Source organism: Coptis chinensis, chromosome 7 (assembly GCF_015680905.1).
Source record: "Coptis chinensis isolate HL-2020 chromosome 7, ASM1568090v1, whole genome shotgun sequence".
Lineage (NCBI taxonomy): Eukaryota > Viridiplantae > Streptophyta > Magnoliopsida > Ranunculales > Ranunculaceae > Coptis > Coptis chinensis.
In genome coordinates this window covers 41,706,246-41,722,860 of record NC_141462.1, presented here as the reverse complement: position 1 = coordinate 41,722,860, position 16,615 = coordinate 41,706,246, and the positions used below count along the sequence as shown (strand labels likewise).

Genomic DNA, 16,615 nt, shown 5'->3' with positions numbered 1-16,615 from the left:
ACCGCAGAAAGAGGTTAGCTCTGTAGTTTTTTATCCTTATTTTCAATTTTCTATCTGTTTGAACAAAGAAATTAATAGTTTTCAAACTTTCTCTTCCTCATAGGGTTTTCGCATGTTGAAAATTTTCCACAAGTCAAATTTGCGCCTTACAAGAACGTTGATTATATATGGAATCCAGCTATAAGTCATGAAGTGGATGAGATATAGGGAGGTGAAGTATATGGGGTTTTACCTTGGTAGTCGGAGATTCCTAGCAGAAGTAGATATGCATTCAGATGTTGTTCATGGCCTTAACAGCACTCTAATCAAGCTGGTATTCTTCTATTTTTGGTATAGACTACTTTCAGGAACACATTGAGCATAAAGACCGTAGTCGGGTATTATCTATTGTAGTGCTTTCTACATCCCAATTTTTAACATATCTTATAATAGGTGTAATATGGGATAAATTTATAGAATGGGATCATTGTATGTTTCGGTTGTTCTGATATGGGTTATCACACTTCATGTAAAGATTCCAGGAAGTGCTAATTTTTTTGTAAAGAAAAATCATCATCTATTGCATATTTAAACTTTTGAGCTTAGTTAATGCTTATTACTGATAGATATAAACAGTGTATTTGAACTGGTAGTTTGACTGTTTTGTTATGGAACAAGGCTTTCTTCACTAGTAGGATCATGTTGTTGTCATGTTGGTACCAGTTAATACTTATTTCTTAATTAGATTGTGGTGTAACAATTTGTTACTCCTTAAATTTAGAATGATATTAGAGTTTCTGTTTTGTGCATTGAAGTTGCTAGGATTTCATTGAAGAAAGAGGGCTTGACTTGAGCTGCATAATTCAATTGCAAAGTGATGAAACTGCTAGTGGTGCAACCTTAGCATCCAATAGTTTAGAAAGTACTATTATTTCTTAGGAGGGCCATGCGAAGTTACCTGTGGTATTAGGGAGTGGATTGTGTATATTGTTAGTAAAATTTTTGTCACTTTCACCATTTGAAACCTCATTCTCTTACTTCGAGTAATTTGCATATATCTTTCTTCATGCCTCTATTCTACTGCCTCGTACATAAAATTCTACATTCTAATTTGCAGCTTCAGTCTTCTCCTTAAATTATAATACGTTTTTTATGGTGGATGTTCCTAATTAGGTCATGGAAGTTGGATCTATTGGCAAAGCCTTTGATCGCGGGCTAAAGTCCTTGTTCGTCCATGCCGCAGGGGTGAGAGTGTAGTCTATTATTTTAGCAGAATATCAGTAATATGCATAATAAAATTATTAAAATATCCATTCCTATTTTTTCTTTGACCAATTAATATATACTCATTGTAGCTTTGGAATTATGTGTGAGACATTTTTCCTATGCTGTCCAATTGTGGACGTTTTATAGGAAAAAATTGGAAAATTGCTACTTGATATACGAGGCACAGAATATTAACATAAGATCCCTAATGACTACATTGAAAGGACTCAATAAACTTGTTAATATTTCCGTGCACAAGTTATTTTTCCTTGTGTTTTTTCTTATCTCTAGTGTTTCTTTCTATAGGGGTCATCTGCTGCAAATAAGACATTCGATGCATTCCAGTACGCTCATGAATCACTTGGTTCAAATATTAAGATCTCGATGGCCAGTAAATCAAATCCTGGGATACCTCCATCTTCGTTGATGTCATTCCTTAGAAAGGTTGGTTCATTGAACTAGATTTCTCAAATTATTGTTCCTACACTTCTTTGATTCTTAGGTAAAGGAAAGATGATAGATGTACTGGTGATAGATCTGAAAATTTTCAAAACGTAAAACGCTTGTGAGCTACTCTATTCATTTTTGCAAGTTTGTTTGTTTAGCTAGTCTTTCTGATGTTAGTTTTTTCTCCTAGGACTCTTCAATTTCTGGAATTGTCTTGGAAGATTTCAATACTGCCTTCACCAACAAGTTTTACCACAGCCGCTTTGATGATCTATGTGAGTTGAGCTATTTTTATGGGTTGCAGCTAATTTTTCTATGTGAGTTGAGCTATTTTTATCGGGTTGCATCTGATTTTTTCCATAGCATTTATAATTTTATTTATTGTGTTTTCTACTTTACTGCAGCAAATATTAACTCCTCTGCAATTGTAACGACCGCTTCTTTGGTCGCACACACCCTTTACATTCTTGCTAGTGATGGCAAGGAAGCAAATTAAATAACAAAACACTGGATTCAATCAGTGTAAATTCCTCTTTGGTGGAGGAACTTGTAGGATGCCTTCTGACCTGTGAACCAAGACTGTCTTGTGGGCTGGTGAAGGATTATATTAGACCCACCAGTAACTGTCCAAACAACTACGTTGGTGTCCTTGTGGGAGAACCTTCCACCGCACCATTACTTGACTATGTTAGTGATATATCTCGATTTGTATGGAACTTTTTGGCTGAGAGAACATCTTTACCAAGCAAGAATGCAAGCATTGCTTGTTCAACTTGCAGTAAGGCTGAAGTATGCATTAGGTCCGAAAAGAAGAGGAAGAGCACATGCGTTGTCTCCACGACGAGGTACTTTACTACATACATAAAAGTAATAGTTACATATTGGTTAAAAAAAGATAAAAAAGAGAGATCATTTTAGGTAATTTCTTGATGTTAGTGAAGGATGAGCCTTTACTTGATGTTAATTGCAAGTGTGCACTAACTAATTTCTGTAAGTCGATCATTTCAGGTACATTCCTGTATATTCGACCCGGTTGAAGTTTGAATATGGAGTATGGCATGTTCTACCACCGGATGCATCTGATGTCATGGGCATGGTCGACCCAGTATGGACAAAGAGCTTCTGGGATGTAATTCAGCTTCGTGTTTACACAGTCTAACATGCAACTTATGACCATCTAATTCTTCTTGGGGGTATTGTTGTTACTCTTTTGGCTTACCTTGCAATAGTAGTTACGAGGACTGTTTTGACAAAGGAACTTAAGCGTGACTGAAAAAGAAAATAAACAGGAAGAAAAAACTCGCAGAAATCCTCATGACGTGTTGGAGTTTCATTAACAGAGACAAATCTAATTGGACTGTTTACAATGAATTGAAACATATGTAATTGATAGGTTTTGAGATTCCTGGTTAGATTGATGACTATATTTTTATAATAATGTTTAATTGATTGGTGGTTTTGTTTTTTGTTATTCATTTGTTGATTAAGTTTGTGGAATGTGATCTTTATATCATATTTGCTAGAACTAAATGTGCATGGTGGACATTATTTGACCCAGGATTTTAATTTTTTATTTTTATAGTGGCTACAATTTACTAACGGATATTTCCGTTACAAACAATAGTTAGTAAATAGCACATCCATTACCATTAGAAATGACAAATTTAATCGAGCCATCAATAGTTATCTATCTGTTACAAAGAATTTTAGTAACGGATATAACCGTTACTAAAATTATTATCAATAACGGTTATATCCATTACTAATTTTGGCCTAAGTGAGAGTGACGCCCCAGAGCTAACAGATATAACCGTTAGTAAAAATATAAGTAACGGATATAACCGTTAGTAAATGCCTTTTTTGGTGTAGATTAGGTCAAAATTTTAAGAGTTCCTGTTACAGTCTGCCCCGGGTTTGATTTTGTGGTGAATTTCGTATTGTGGTTTAGAATTACCATGTTGATTTTGGATTGACCATAATGTCATCTAGTGATTATGACTGATTGTGAATCCCATTGGTGATTGAAGGTAATGGATAATCTAGTAGGGCCCGGAATCATGGGATTGTTTTAATTGAGAATTATTTGGGTTACTATCAGTTAATCTCTTCATTTTCATATTTGGAGTCGGTTATCAAATGTAATTTTAGAGTTGGAGACTACTACTCTTATAAACCAATTGTTCTTTTATAATTAGCATTGTTCTATTCTCACAACTCTCGCGATTTGGAGAGCGTTGTCCATAATACATGTATCTTTTGTCTATCGAGATATGATACAGTTTTCTTAATACGTAGTTTTAAGCATTCTTATTGCAGCCGATCTAGGGATTTGATTTTGTATGAACTATCTAAAGGAATTTGTGGTCAAATAGCATTGAGTGTATATTAATTGAACTAGCTGGGTAGCGTGACTTTTCTCACAGAAGTGATTACGGTGATTTGTTTGGTTTTGAGTAGCAACTTTGGAATGTGTTCAGCAAGGTGATGTCTTATCTCTCTTCTCTTGTCGTATGTATGATGTGATATTTACTTTGCCAAGTCTTGTGGATCAATTGAATTTCGAGGACGAAATTCTTTTTAAGGTGGAAAGAATGTAAAACCCCATGTTTTTGGGTTTGGTAGTAAACTTCTAGTGGGCTTTGAGAAGTTAAGAAATGCCCATTAAATGAGAGTTTGGTATTAGTGAACAGCCCATGATTTTTAGTTTGACCCATTACCTTTATACAACCTGATAGACTTGTTCTCTCTAATGTCTTCACGGACGAGTCAGTTATTGGGGGAAACTCGAAGGGACCAAAATCAATGCCCCATTTTCAATCGGCTTCCACATCAAAATTTTGGGATATGAACAAACGAGATAAAGTAGTTTGGGAACACTTTTCAATGATGGTTTTTTCTTCTTCAATTCATGTAATCAGTACCAAGCTGTAGCGGCAGTATGAAGTGATTTGGGTTTCGAATATGTTCTTCATCACCACACTTTATGGTAATCAATAGTTTCATTTGGAGATTATTATTTTTATATAATTATGGGTAAAGATGAGAAAAGGAAATCTATTGAGGTGTCAAGCGACCGCTCTATTCCACATTTTATTAGGAGAGATGGATAAGAGATGGGCTGTTTAGACAGATTTGACACATGTTAGTAAAACCAGTGCATCTTTCTCTTCATAATTCGGTTTTGGGGGCGTGGTTTGTTCCTTTAGAAATTGGATTTGAAGGCCTTTCCAATCAGGGAAAAGCTTGGATAGATCAATAAAGTGACTTCATGACTTATGATCAGTTTGTGTGGTAGTTTCCCTTGTTGTTCTTCAGGAGGAATAGTTAAGGCAAGTACATCTACATGCTTTTCTTTTTATTTCAAATAAATTGATAATAAGTATAAGTATGGTGGTTTGGAAGTCACTCCTTAATATGGTGTTTGATTATTTTAGTATCTTGTTAGTGATTACTGGTTTGAATTAGAAGTTGATACTATTAAAATTCGAATTGTAATAGGGTTGAACACATGACTAAGTTAATTATTATGTGATGCTTGATTGTTGAGTTTGAGTTGTCTAGTGGTTATGTTGGATTCCAACATTGATTAGTTTGTCGTGTTTGTGAATATGTTATATGTTGTTATTGATGGCTAGATTATTATGTTTGATACGAATATATTTACACGGTAGTAATTACCCGCTTAATATTTGAGAGTATATGCCATGTCTAAGAATATGGAATATGGTTGGCTTGTTGATTTATTTAATTAAATGGATGTTAGGTTTGTCGGTTATGTGAAGTGCTATGAAATATAAATATTTCATTATACTATGTTGGGCAACTCTTTTTATTTGGATGTAAAGGATTAGTTTGTAGGTGATACTTGCTGGGCGTGTGGTTTTTACGCCCTTATAGATTTTGCAGGTGTTTGAGCCTGAACTCTTTGTTTTTATTTATTTGTTAGTTATCACTCGTATTTGACTTATTGTAATGGTTTCATTTTGTAAACTGGTTACTTGACTGTTTTGGCACTTGTCGAGACGGTTAAGTAGCTGGGTTCTCTGTCTCATTATATCTTGGGCTGGTTAGCTAGGATATAGTGGGTTCGGGGCGTTACATTACCTACCTTAAAACCTCAGCTCTGCAGAAAGCCAGAAATTCATATTTGGTTTCAAGTCCTCGAAATGAACTCGATTTCTATTCTTCCATATTGTAAGCAATGCCCCAACCACTGCTGCATTCCAGAGATGTTTCACAATGGTACTCTGACTATCCATTTTCCTACAATCCCCAACCATGTCATGAAAATCAAATTGCACCTTGAAAAGCCCAAATACCCAATGCCAAACTGCCCTAGCGAATCCACACTCACAAAAGATGTTGCAGATCCTCAGAGTGCTTCTGGCAAATCCCACACCTAGAGGCAAACCTCACTCCAACCTTTTGCACTCTATCTGGTCAGTAGACGCACACCCACAACATAATTTCCATACATTAGCTGCTGTTCTGGGGTGGCCGTGCTTGTTCCAGATGTATTGATGTTTGTGTTGCACCTGGTTATTGTTGGCTCTGCAGTCTTCTGGCATGATAACTATGACCGTAACGGTAAATGTTTCTCGCTTTGAGGGTGTATCAATGGCCCCTCCAGATCCAATTCTTGGAGTTTCAGAAGCGTTTAGAGCAGACACAAATGATATGAAGCTCAATCTCGGAGTTGGTTCCTACCAAACAGAAGAGCTCCAGCCTTATATGATAAATGTAGTTAAAAAGGTTGCTACTTTTGCACCTCAAACTTACTTATATTGCACACAACATTTGGTCTAAAGTCAAGTGAAGTAAATTCATATTCACTTTTCTCAAGTAGACGCCTTCTTATCGTAGCAAGTAAGATTAACTGTTTTAGACTTCTTTTTTCTCTTTAGGCGGAGAATCGGTACTTCAGATTTCATATGAAAGAAATTTGTCCTGCAATTTTTGTATTTCAGTTAGTTTGTTAAGGTTCTTAACTTAAATTAAGAAGAACCCTAAGTTGATCATTTGATTGGAGATCAAAACCACCTTATGATCCTTTGATTGGAGATCAATAAACCACCAAAAAGTTCTTAATACTATTAGTTGAATGAATACCAAAACTTATATAGGAGAGCAATTAACTCTATTTCAACATACTTCCTGTAGGCGAAATTCCAAGTATCCCCTAATCTTCCTCTGTGCCTTGTGATCTGGAATCCTTTGTTGAATAGAGAAGGGATGAGATAATGGTGAGTTCAGGGTTGAACCGTCTGACGGTTGCCTACGTATCTCCTTTGTTATATTGGAGAATCAAACCCTATTTTGCATAGTTCCTAAGAGCGAATCCCTATGGTTTATATAGGAAGGGCTACGAGAGTCCTAAGGTTATGGGCTGTCTTCACCGCTTGCGAGTTCCCTTCCATCTTTGGACTCTGCCTTCCTATTAGGATTCCTATTCTTATGGAAGTCTGAATCTAGACCATATCTTATGAGAGGTAAGTTTCCTTGTTGATCATAATGTCCCATCGTGTATGAGAAGATTATATCTAAAAGGTAACTCCTAAGATATGTCATCACGATTCCTTCCTTATCATCAAAGATCGTCATCTTCAATTTCCTTCTGTTCAGGAACTTTCTATATAAGTTCCTAACAACTGGGGTAACTGTTATGCTTGAAGGCGGTCAGTCATGTGCTTGGCACATTTCCACTAAATACTCGTGTTGGGCACAAGATCACTTATTCACAGAACTGATTAGATGGTCCTCGTCTCATTATGGACATCTATAGTCTTAGGTAATTTCCCATACACGTGTCATCTATTCAGTGACGGGAAATCCCCCCTACAATTCCTAAATTAAGCAAAACTTTAGAAACAAAGGTTTCCTTATATAAATAAATACTAATAGCAGTATCGATTTCCTAACATCCCACCCCCTTGAAATGCAACTTGTCCTCATGCTGGAAAATTAGGATAGCGAGCACAAAATTCAGAACACTCCTCCTAAGTAGCTTCATCCACAGAGTGAACAACGCGCTTAACATCAGTGTATTGTTTCATTCATGCTTGAGTAGATTGTAAATGGTCCTTTAAAAGGCGCAAAGTTCTATCACGATCCCACAGTGCAACATCCACAGCATGAACAGTAGTAGAACCAGGCAGGTAAGTAGAAATGGAGGGTGGAGGACGGCGGCTATACACAGCTTGAAAAGGAGTCATTTGAATAGCAGAGTGATAAGTAGTGTTATACCACCATTCGGCCCATGGTAACCAGCGAGTCCAATCATGAGGATTTTGACCTGCAAAACAATGCAAATAGCACTTCAAAATGCGATTAGTGACTTCAGTTTGACCATCACTTTGAGGATGATAAGTAGAACTCCAACATAACTGTGTGCCTTGTAGAGAGAAGAATGCTTCCCAAAAAGCACTGAATAATATAGGATCCCGATCACTAACAATTGTATGAGGCATACCATGCAAACGAGCAATATCTCGAACAAAAACTTCAGCAACAGAAGTAGCGGTATAAGGATGGGTCAGAATACTAAAATGAGCATATTTAGATAGCCGGTCCACAACCACCAAAATGACAGTTTTCCGATTGGAAGAAGGTAGCCCCTCAATAAAATCCATATACACTACAAGAAAAAAAGGCTTTATATCACTGTTAAAAACTGTCACAAAAAGTCTTTTGTCACTGTTTTTTTTTTTCCAAAACCGTGACGGAGTGAGTCATTTATTTTTTTCCCAAAACCGTCACAAATAATTCTTCTGGATAAGCCTATATCCACCTCATAAAACCGTAACAAACACTTAAAAATAGTCACAAAAAAGCATATCGTTTGTGACGGTTCTAACAAACCAGTAATGTAATCATCTTGTAGCGGTCACAAAAAGGACAACTATTCATGACAGTTTGGTTAAAACCGTGATAAATAAATATTTTGTTTAAAAAAAAATATCGAATACACGTGAAAACAGACCTCACATGGAATTGGACCTATAATAAGCCATTCTGAATATTATCCATTATATTTCAAGTAGCATTCATAAAGTGCTAATTCCATTGAATTATCGGCCAATTCCCTTGGATAACCAATATATATTTGTATATTCCAAAACATAATGAAGTAAATAACACATTCCCAATGTAATACATATAAATTAAATCAGCCAAATCTAATTGAAAAAAAGAACCTAATCTTGCCCAAGTCGATCACCCACGTGTATATCTTAAGCCTTGTGGTTGTTCTGCATCTAGTTTTCATCTTGAGAATAGTTCATAATACATTATTGGATGAACTGAACAAAGTCTATTCGAACGTCACTCCAGTATCTCCTTGTAGGTGTAAACCATTTTACGGCCAAGATTCTTTATCTTAAACATAATAAACCAATCGTATAAAATAATTGGAAAAGTTAGGAACCTATGGATAAGAATATAGCATCCCTTTAGTCACATGAATAAGAACCATAAGTCCTATAGCCATGGCATTCAGTACTTGGCTTATATATAACTAAATATATCAATTCAGAATATTCTTTAACAAATTGGATGTGAATACAATACCAGCAGAGTGTACCACCCCAGTTTTCATATTTTGACCTGCTCAAGGAAACAAGAAACACCGAAGACGACCACTGCTACTAGAATGCCTAGAAAGCAATCTGCATTATTTCGACGACCTATGAAATAAGTTAAATCTAGAAAAGAACCAATCAGATTTATACAGATCTGTGAATCATACCCAATGCAATGTATTACATCGATCAATCTAAAGAATCGGGGCATCACAAAGCCCGCTAAACCAGATAATAATAATGACCCAACAGATTCCTCGAATATATTAGCACCACGATGAAAATTGGGCGAAGCCGGGGGTGAAGCCGATGATTGGATTAAGAGTGATGGACCCTCTCCACATGCCACTTTGGCATGTCACCTCTTCCCCGGTAAGATGATCAACCTCTCGAACAATCTGCATTGGCATTTTGTCGCCGCTTCATGCGAAACTTTTACCATCCTTTTATCAGGTGCTCCACTTGGAATCTTTGTTCTCAATTCTCACATTAGCAAGAGCTCAATGTACTTATCTTGGGTGACAAAGGACTTGGTAATGGCCCACATGTATATACTATAACTTACTAATGTACAATGAAGAAATCACATTTTTGTGTGTGATCGGTAAGGTCAAAATCATGTTGGGCCTTTGCTAGAAAATTACATCTTGAACAACAATAAGGAAGCTCGGGTTACGCATCTAGCATTCGCTCGATCCTTCCTCCCTTGTCTTGAACACAATAGCAATTCATAATGTCCAATTAATATTACAAGCAATACTAAGAAATTAACCCGGTTATTGTCATCATTATTCATATCATTTTCAAGGGTGCCTTGGCATGTCAAAATGCCATTGATTGAAAATACAGAACAACTGTCATCAAATAGGAAGAAATAGTGTACCTCATACATGGCATCCATCAAAATATTCACTAGCAAGGATCTTAAGCCTCGGGCACCAATGCTTCGGCCATTGATTTTCTAGCAATTAGTCTCAAAGCAACTTCGAAAAATGCAACTTGACCTATGGAGATAAGAAGATAGGTAATTAACAGCTACACCCTAGTTCCTTAGATTGATCAATGATGCCATTTATACCCGAAAAGAAATTCAACGATATATATAATCTTGGTCGAATGAAAAAGAAATGGGAAAAAGAATATACAATGGCTTTATCAAGTGTGACGATCCGATAAGGGTGAAGGGTGCGGATTAAGAACTTACATCATTTGTCCGAAACATCTTCCTATATTGTTTTCCAAGGGAATTTTTGCCTCTATGAGGACCTTCAAAATCAATGATTTCAACCTGGCCGGGTTAATTAGGAGAAGTTTGATGCGAGAATATGAATATAGACGTTAATAATTATTTAATATAGATGACAAATGATAAAAATTAATTAGAAAGTAGCATTGGCATGTGCCCACTTCGGATTGTGTGTAAAGTATGCTAGTTTGAGCAAAAGTGATAGAAAATACAACTAAAAGTTAAACTAGCCCAAAAGTGGGTTCTTACTTACGGTTTCCAAAGAAAGACGATGTGATGGCGGCATTTGTCAAACCACCATCCTCATATTTGCATTTGTACGGTGCTCCAAACCCAATTGATCTAATCTTGGCTGATTACAAGTGAAATACTTCATGTTAAGGAAACACCTTATAGAAGAAATTCCAATTCGGGCGGTCAACATGACTAATATTTGAAGAAAACACAAAACTGAAGAATTACACCATTTATTATCGACTATGACACAAACCTGGAATATGTAGTGCTGAATATAATTGGATCAACTCGAGACCATACATTTGTTACCTAATCGAGAAGCTAGAACCCTAAAACTAAACCACATCCCTTAGATTTTCTGGTACCCCTTGATTAATCACCAGTCACGCCATCTCAAATCAAAATAAATATCAAAATGTGCTATTTGGAAAAGACTAGCTTAAGAATAACAAAAAAGTTTTCTTTTTTAGTTTTTCTCGGTGAAACATTGAATGAATAATACTATGAGCAAGCCCCAATCACAACAAGCGATAGAAAGAAGGGTGAATTGGAGGTAAGAAGCTATGGTGCATTGGCATAGCTTATGGCTTTATCTAAAAAAATATTATTAAGAAATTAAACCCTAGCAAAATTTGGAAAATTTTGATTTCTCCAAATTTTCGTTTTCCCACTCTGAAACAAAGAGCGGTATCTTGCTAAATTAGAGTACAACGGCCCGTGTGTTCCAATACAACAGATCGAGCGAGAGCTTACCTTGTCTCCACCCTTTGAGCTATATAAAAGAATCACCTTTTACTTGAAAAACAACCTTAAATCAATGAACGCCATTTTAAAGAACTGCCTTGCGGTTAAATCTAAGAACAATATGGAAGGGAGAGGGTATATACCTCTGGTCTTCAAAAAAGATGAGTATTTTCTTTATTGAGAGATAGATCATGAAGGAAAACATTGTTAAGATGAGAGAAGGAGAAAGAGAAAAAAGAAAAAGAAAATGGTTAATTGGCGGAGGTGGAGGTGGAGGCGGGGGCGGGGGCAGACAAAGCGAAGTGGGTGAAGGAGAAAGTTGGCTCATTTGGAAATTTAGAACTGTTTAGTATTTTTTTTTTCTAAGTGTGTTTAGTGTTGGGATTAATTTAGACAGGATTTTTTTTTCTTCTGGTGCCACGTAGCCACGTACGGGCAGGAAGTGTTTGTAGGAAGCGGGAGTCTGAACGTGGGCTCACTATGGTGTGTTTGTGCATCTAAATAGTTATTTTTTAGTGGAGTTGTGGTGCGGACCGAAAACTAAATGAGATCATGAAATCATTTAAGATGGTGACATAAAGTGTGGAGTATGTAACTGTTTTGGGAGAATAGTCACAAATAATCTTCAATACACGAATTTTTTCCAAGAAAAAAGGATTTGTGACGGTTCTAGATCTGATAGTCACAAAAAAAACATTTCAAAACAGACACAAATGCCCTTTTTTGCCATTTGTGACCGTTTCGAACAGAACAGTCACAAATAACATTTTAAAACAGTCACAAAAGCCCTTTTTTCTACTAGTGATAGAAATATCAATCCAAACATCATCAGGAATAGGCAAGGGATTAAGAAGACCAGGGGGCGAGATAGCTTCTGCCTTATTGTGCTGACACACATCACAATGAGCAACAAATGTCTTTGTGTCTCGCTTCAATTCATACCAGGCATGTTAGAGTGGCGTGAAATTCATGCAACAATTTAGAACACCAAGAAGAAGATTGGAACAACCACAATGCGACCCTTATAGCGAAGAATGTCGTTGACATAAGAATAGTGCATCTTTGGAGAAGATAAGTGTTGAATCGTATGAATAATAGCATGCATAGAATCAATGGAGTTACACTCGCGATTAATATTGTCAATACTAGAAAATATAGGTGAAGAGATAGTAAAAAGAGTTAACGACTTGTGAACACGAGATAAAGCATCAACAACCCTGATTTTCAGTCCCTCGGCGATAAATAATCTCATAATCATATCCCAAGATTTTAGACAACCACTTTTGTTGCTCAATAGAAGAAAGTCTTTGCTCCAAGAAATATTTAAGACTTCGATGATCCGTATAAATCTTAAAATGTCGGCCTAGTAAATAAGAGCACCATCTTTGTACGGCAGAAACAATAGCAAGCATTTCTTTATCATAAATGGACATATTCAAATTTTTACCAGAGATAGCCTTACTGAAATAAGCAAGAGGATGACCATCTTGCATGAGAACAACACCCAACCCATTGCCGAAAGCATCACACTCAAGAGCGAACCCTTTAGAAAAAGTAGGAAGCGACAAAACTGGTGTAGTAGCCAAGGAAGACTTTAAGTGAGAAAAGGCATCAGTTGCATTAGTGTCCCAAACAAAAGAGTCCTTCTTTACTAATTGAGTCAATGGTGCACTTAACTTGCCATAATCTTTAACAAACTTGCCATAGTAACCTGTCAGCCCTAAAAAAACCGTGAAGATCCTTGACAGTTTTCGAAATAGGCCAGTGTACAACAGAAGAGATCTTGTCAGGATCAACCAAAACCCCTTTAGCAGAGATAACATGACCAAGATATGCAACCGAACTTTAAGCAAAAGAACACTTCGACGACACCAAGTTATCATCAAAGAAAACTAACACAAACTTGCGCAAGAACGGGCGAAATAAGTCAGAGCATTAGAGAGACCAAAATGGCATGACCAAAAATTCATAATGACCATCATGACTTTGAAAAGCAGTTTTCAAAATGTCAGGTTCATGTATCAGTATCTGATAAAATCCAAGACAGAGATTGAGTTTGGTAAAAATAACAACACCATACAACTCGTCTAATAACTCATCAACCACAGGAATAGGAAAATGATCCTTGATCATAATATTATTCAAAGCACGAAAGTCAACACACATACACCAAGACCCATCTTTTTTGCGAACCAAGAGAACTGGAGAAGAGCAAAGACTGGAAGTAGCTCAAATTAGTCTAGCATCTTGTAATTCCTTAACAACCTTGTCGATTTCAACTTTCTAAAAGTGGGGATACCTATAAGGATGCACATTCACAGGTGAAGAGCCAGCAACCAAAGGAATTCGGTGACCATGAGAGCGAACTGGCGGAAGACTAGTTAGAGAACCAAAAAGATCTAAAAAACAAGAAAGAAGAGTGGTGATCTCGAGTGGAACTTATTTAGTGACTAACGAAGAATCAATGGTCAACTGGAAAAGAACACCCTGTTTTTCGTGGCATAAAAGATGATGCACCGAATCACAATCCATAAGCATGACAGTAGGAGAACCATCACCGATCAATGTAAAATATTTATTATCCACTATAAATTTCATAAGTAAATTGCTAAAATTCCAAGCAATGGAGCCTAAAGATTTTAACCATTGGGTACCCAAAACCATGTCACATCCACTTATAGCCAAAAGGAAAAAATCAGTGGTGAAAGCATAGCCTTGCAAACTAAGATGAACATCTTGACATTTACCAATACTATTCAAAAACCCACCATCAGCCCCCATTACGCGCAAATTGTTGTCACATTGAATGGAGTAACCACATTGTTTAGCAATAGATGGGTGGAGAAAATTGTGGGTAGAACCTGAATCAATGAGAATCGTAATGGGTCTATTCTTTAGAGTACTAGTGATACGCACAGTTTCTAGACGAGTGGAACCCATAAGAGCATGTAAAGAGATTTATGAAATTGGATATTCACTACCACTAACATTCTCGATTTCTGATTCAAGAAATGTAATGTCCTCAACCATTATCTCACCTTCTATGAGAGACAATTTAGGCTTTTTACACCTATGATCCGGCTTGTAAACGTCATCACAATTGAAACACAAACCTTTCTCTTGTCGTTCTTTTTGTTCAGTCCACGATAACCTTTTAACACCAGAAAAACTAGCAGGCAACTATATAAGGGGCTTTGAAGACCTAGAAGGCGTCGTAGAAGGCCGAGAAGATGACACCCGAGAAGCAGTCGCCTTTGTTGCATTAAAATCAATAGTTGCAATAATTGCTTCTTCTTGGCAAAGAGATAACTCAAAAGCATCAATCAAAGTGAAAGGATGAAGCATGCAAACGCCGGCACTTATATCAGCACGGGGACTAGAGAGAAACATACTAACTTGATGCGATTCCAGCAAATTAGGAACCATGTTAACTAAGCGCTCAAACTCAGCAATAAATTCTCTAACAGTACCAATTTGTGAAAGCTTAGCTAAGGAGCTATACGGATCAATGTTCTTACGCGAACTAAAATGAGAACATAACACAAGAGAAAATTGTTGCCAAGTCAACATACCTAAGGATTGTTTAATCCGACGATCCAAGAAATAGCATCACCTTGAAGGTATAAAGCTGCCAAGGGAACCATCTGCGCAACCAAAATTTTATTACGATCTTGATACTGTTCTGCCTGAAACAACCATCCTGCAGGGCCTTTTCCATCGAACTTAGGAAAATCAATGCAAAGAGTACGGTCCTGAATAACCATTCCATTATGTGCTTCATTAGTTCCCCGTTATAAGGGAATATCGGCACCAGCAACAGGCGGTAAAGGTTGTTGTTCTACTCGACCCTGCAATAAGTTTGTTAATGAAGTTTGGATAGCTTGAAGAGCAGTATTAGTAGCTTGTAGATTGGTGTTGGTTGTCTGGATGTTTGCTTGCATCTCATCCATTCGATTAGTAAGCAAATCAACTTTGTCTTCTAGTTCTCTAACTGTCCTGATGATTGAACAAGGAGACAAAAGAGAATATAAGCGAGGGACGCAGAAAAAACCTGTTCTTGATATCAGATGTTAAGGTTCTTAACTTAAATTAAGAAGAACCTTAAGTTGATCCTTTGATTAGCGATCAAAACCACCTTATGATCCTTTGATTGGAGATCAATAAACCACCGAAAAATTCTTAATACTATTAGTTGAATGAATACCAATCCAATTACAGACGACCTCCTTATATAGGAGAGTAATTAACTCTATTTCAACATACTTCCTAAATTAAGCAAAACTATTTAGAAACAAAGGTTTCCTTATATAAATAAATACTAATAGCAATATCGGTTTCCTAACATAGTTTACGAGTTTCAGAGTTGCATTTATCTTGCAGTATCTTCCAATTGAAGGTTTTGCATTTAACTTTGCTTAGAAAGCAAATATGCTCTTCATTGATTTACTTCAATATCAAAGTGTCCGTAAAGGTTTTGGATAATAAAGGTTTTTGTATAGGTGACTTACTAACAAACTGTTCACTTGTTGATTATAAGCAACTTACTAAATGCCTATTGAAATGATTTTCAACAAAAAATAAAGTCTTTGTCCTTTACTAATGAAGTTTTAGTTGCAATATACATACAATGTGATGAATTTTGTGAGTGCTACTTAGAGAAACTAGTTTTTAAATATGTTATGCAATCAATGTGGTTTGTTTACTAGTTTTGTTCTGAATACCTACTTTGATTACTTGTTCGACATCCTTATGTTCGTCTTGTATGTGTGTATTGGGTTCTTTTGTACATTAACGTCTCGTGTGATTTATAAAGTCCTAGATATATTTTGTACTTGATGGTGTTAGTTTTTGGTGCTTCATATTGATCTTTTGATTGGTGATTGTAACATTTGCATATGGGGTTCCCAGAGCCAGTTTTCCTGGTTATGTATCATCTGAAGCTTCTTTCTTATCATCTCATCATTTGGCTAATGAGTTGCGAGGGACATCTTCAGATTACTTACAAAAGGATGTAAGCATAGTTCTCTCTCTCTTACTTGGTTACTGATGATATTATATGTTTATCAACTGAAAAATGGTTTTACTATCAGATCTTTCCATTACGGCCTGGAGCTTACGG

General features: G+C 36.4%; 1 protein-coding gene and 1 pseudogene across 2 annotated transcripts; one reads left to right on the top strand and one right to left on the bottom strand.

Moving 5' to 3' along the window:
• Positions 1–138: 138 nt before the first annotated feature.
• On the top strand, positions 139–3,152 carry LOC147487591 (nicastrin-like; annotated as a pseudogene). Its single transcript, XR_015202795.1, has 6 exons — positions 139–313; positions 1,153–1,224; positions 1,552–1,689; positions 1,883–1,967; positions 2,097–2,537; positions 2,701–3,152. The product of XR_015202795.1 is annotated as a nicastrin-like (transcript).
• Positions 3,153–7,745: 4,593 nt separating this feature from the next.
• Positions 7,746–14,277, bottom strand: LOC147487590 (uncharacterized). Its single transcript, XM_086574070.1, has 4 exons — positions 14,022–14,277; positions 12,713–13,207; positions 8,162–8,326; positions 7,746–7,984 (listed from the first exon to the last, which is right to left on the bottom strand). Exons 1-4 carry the CDS (start codon positions 14,275–14,277, stop codon positions 7,746–7,748), a joined length of 1,155 nt encoding a protein of 384 aa, XP_086430196.1.
• Between the last annotated feature and the right edge of the window lie 2,338 nt (positions 14,278–16,615).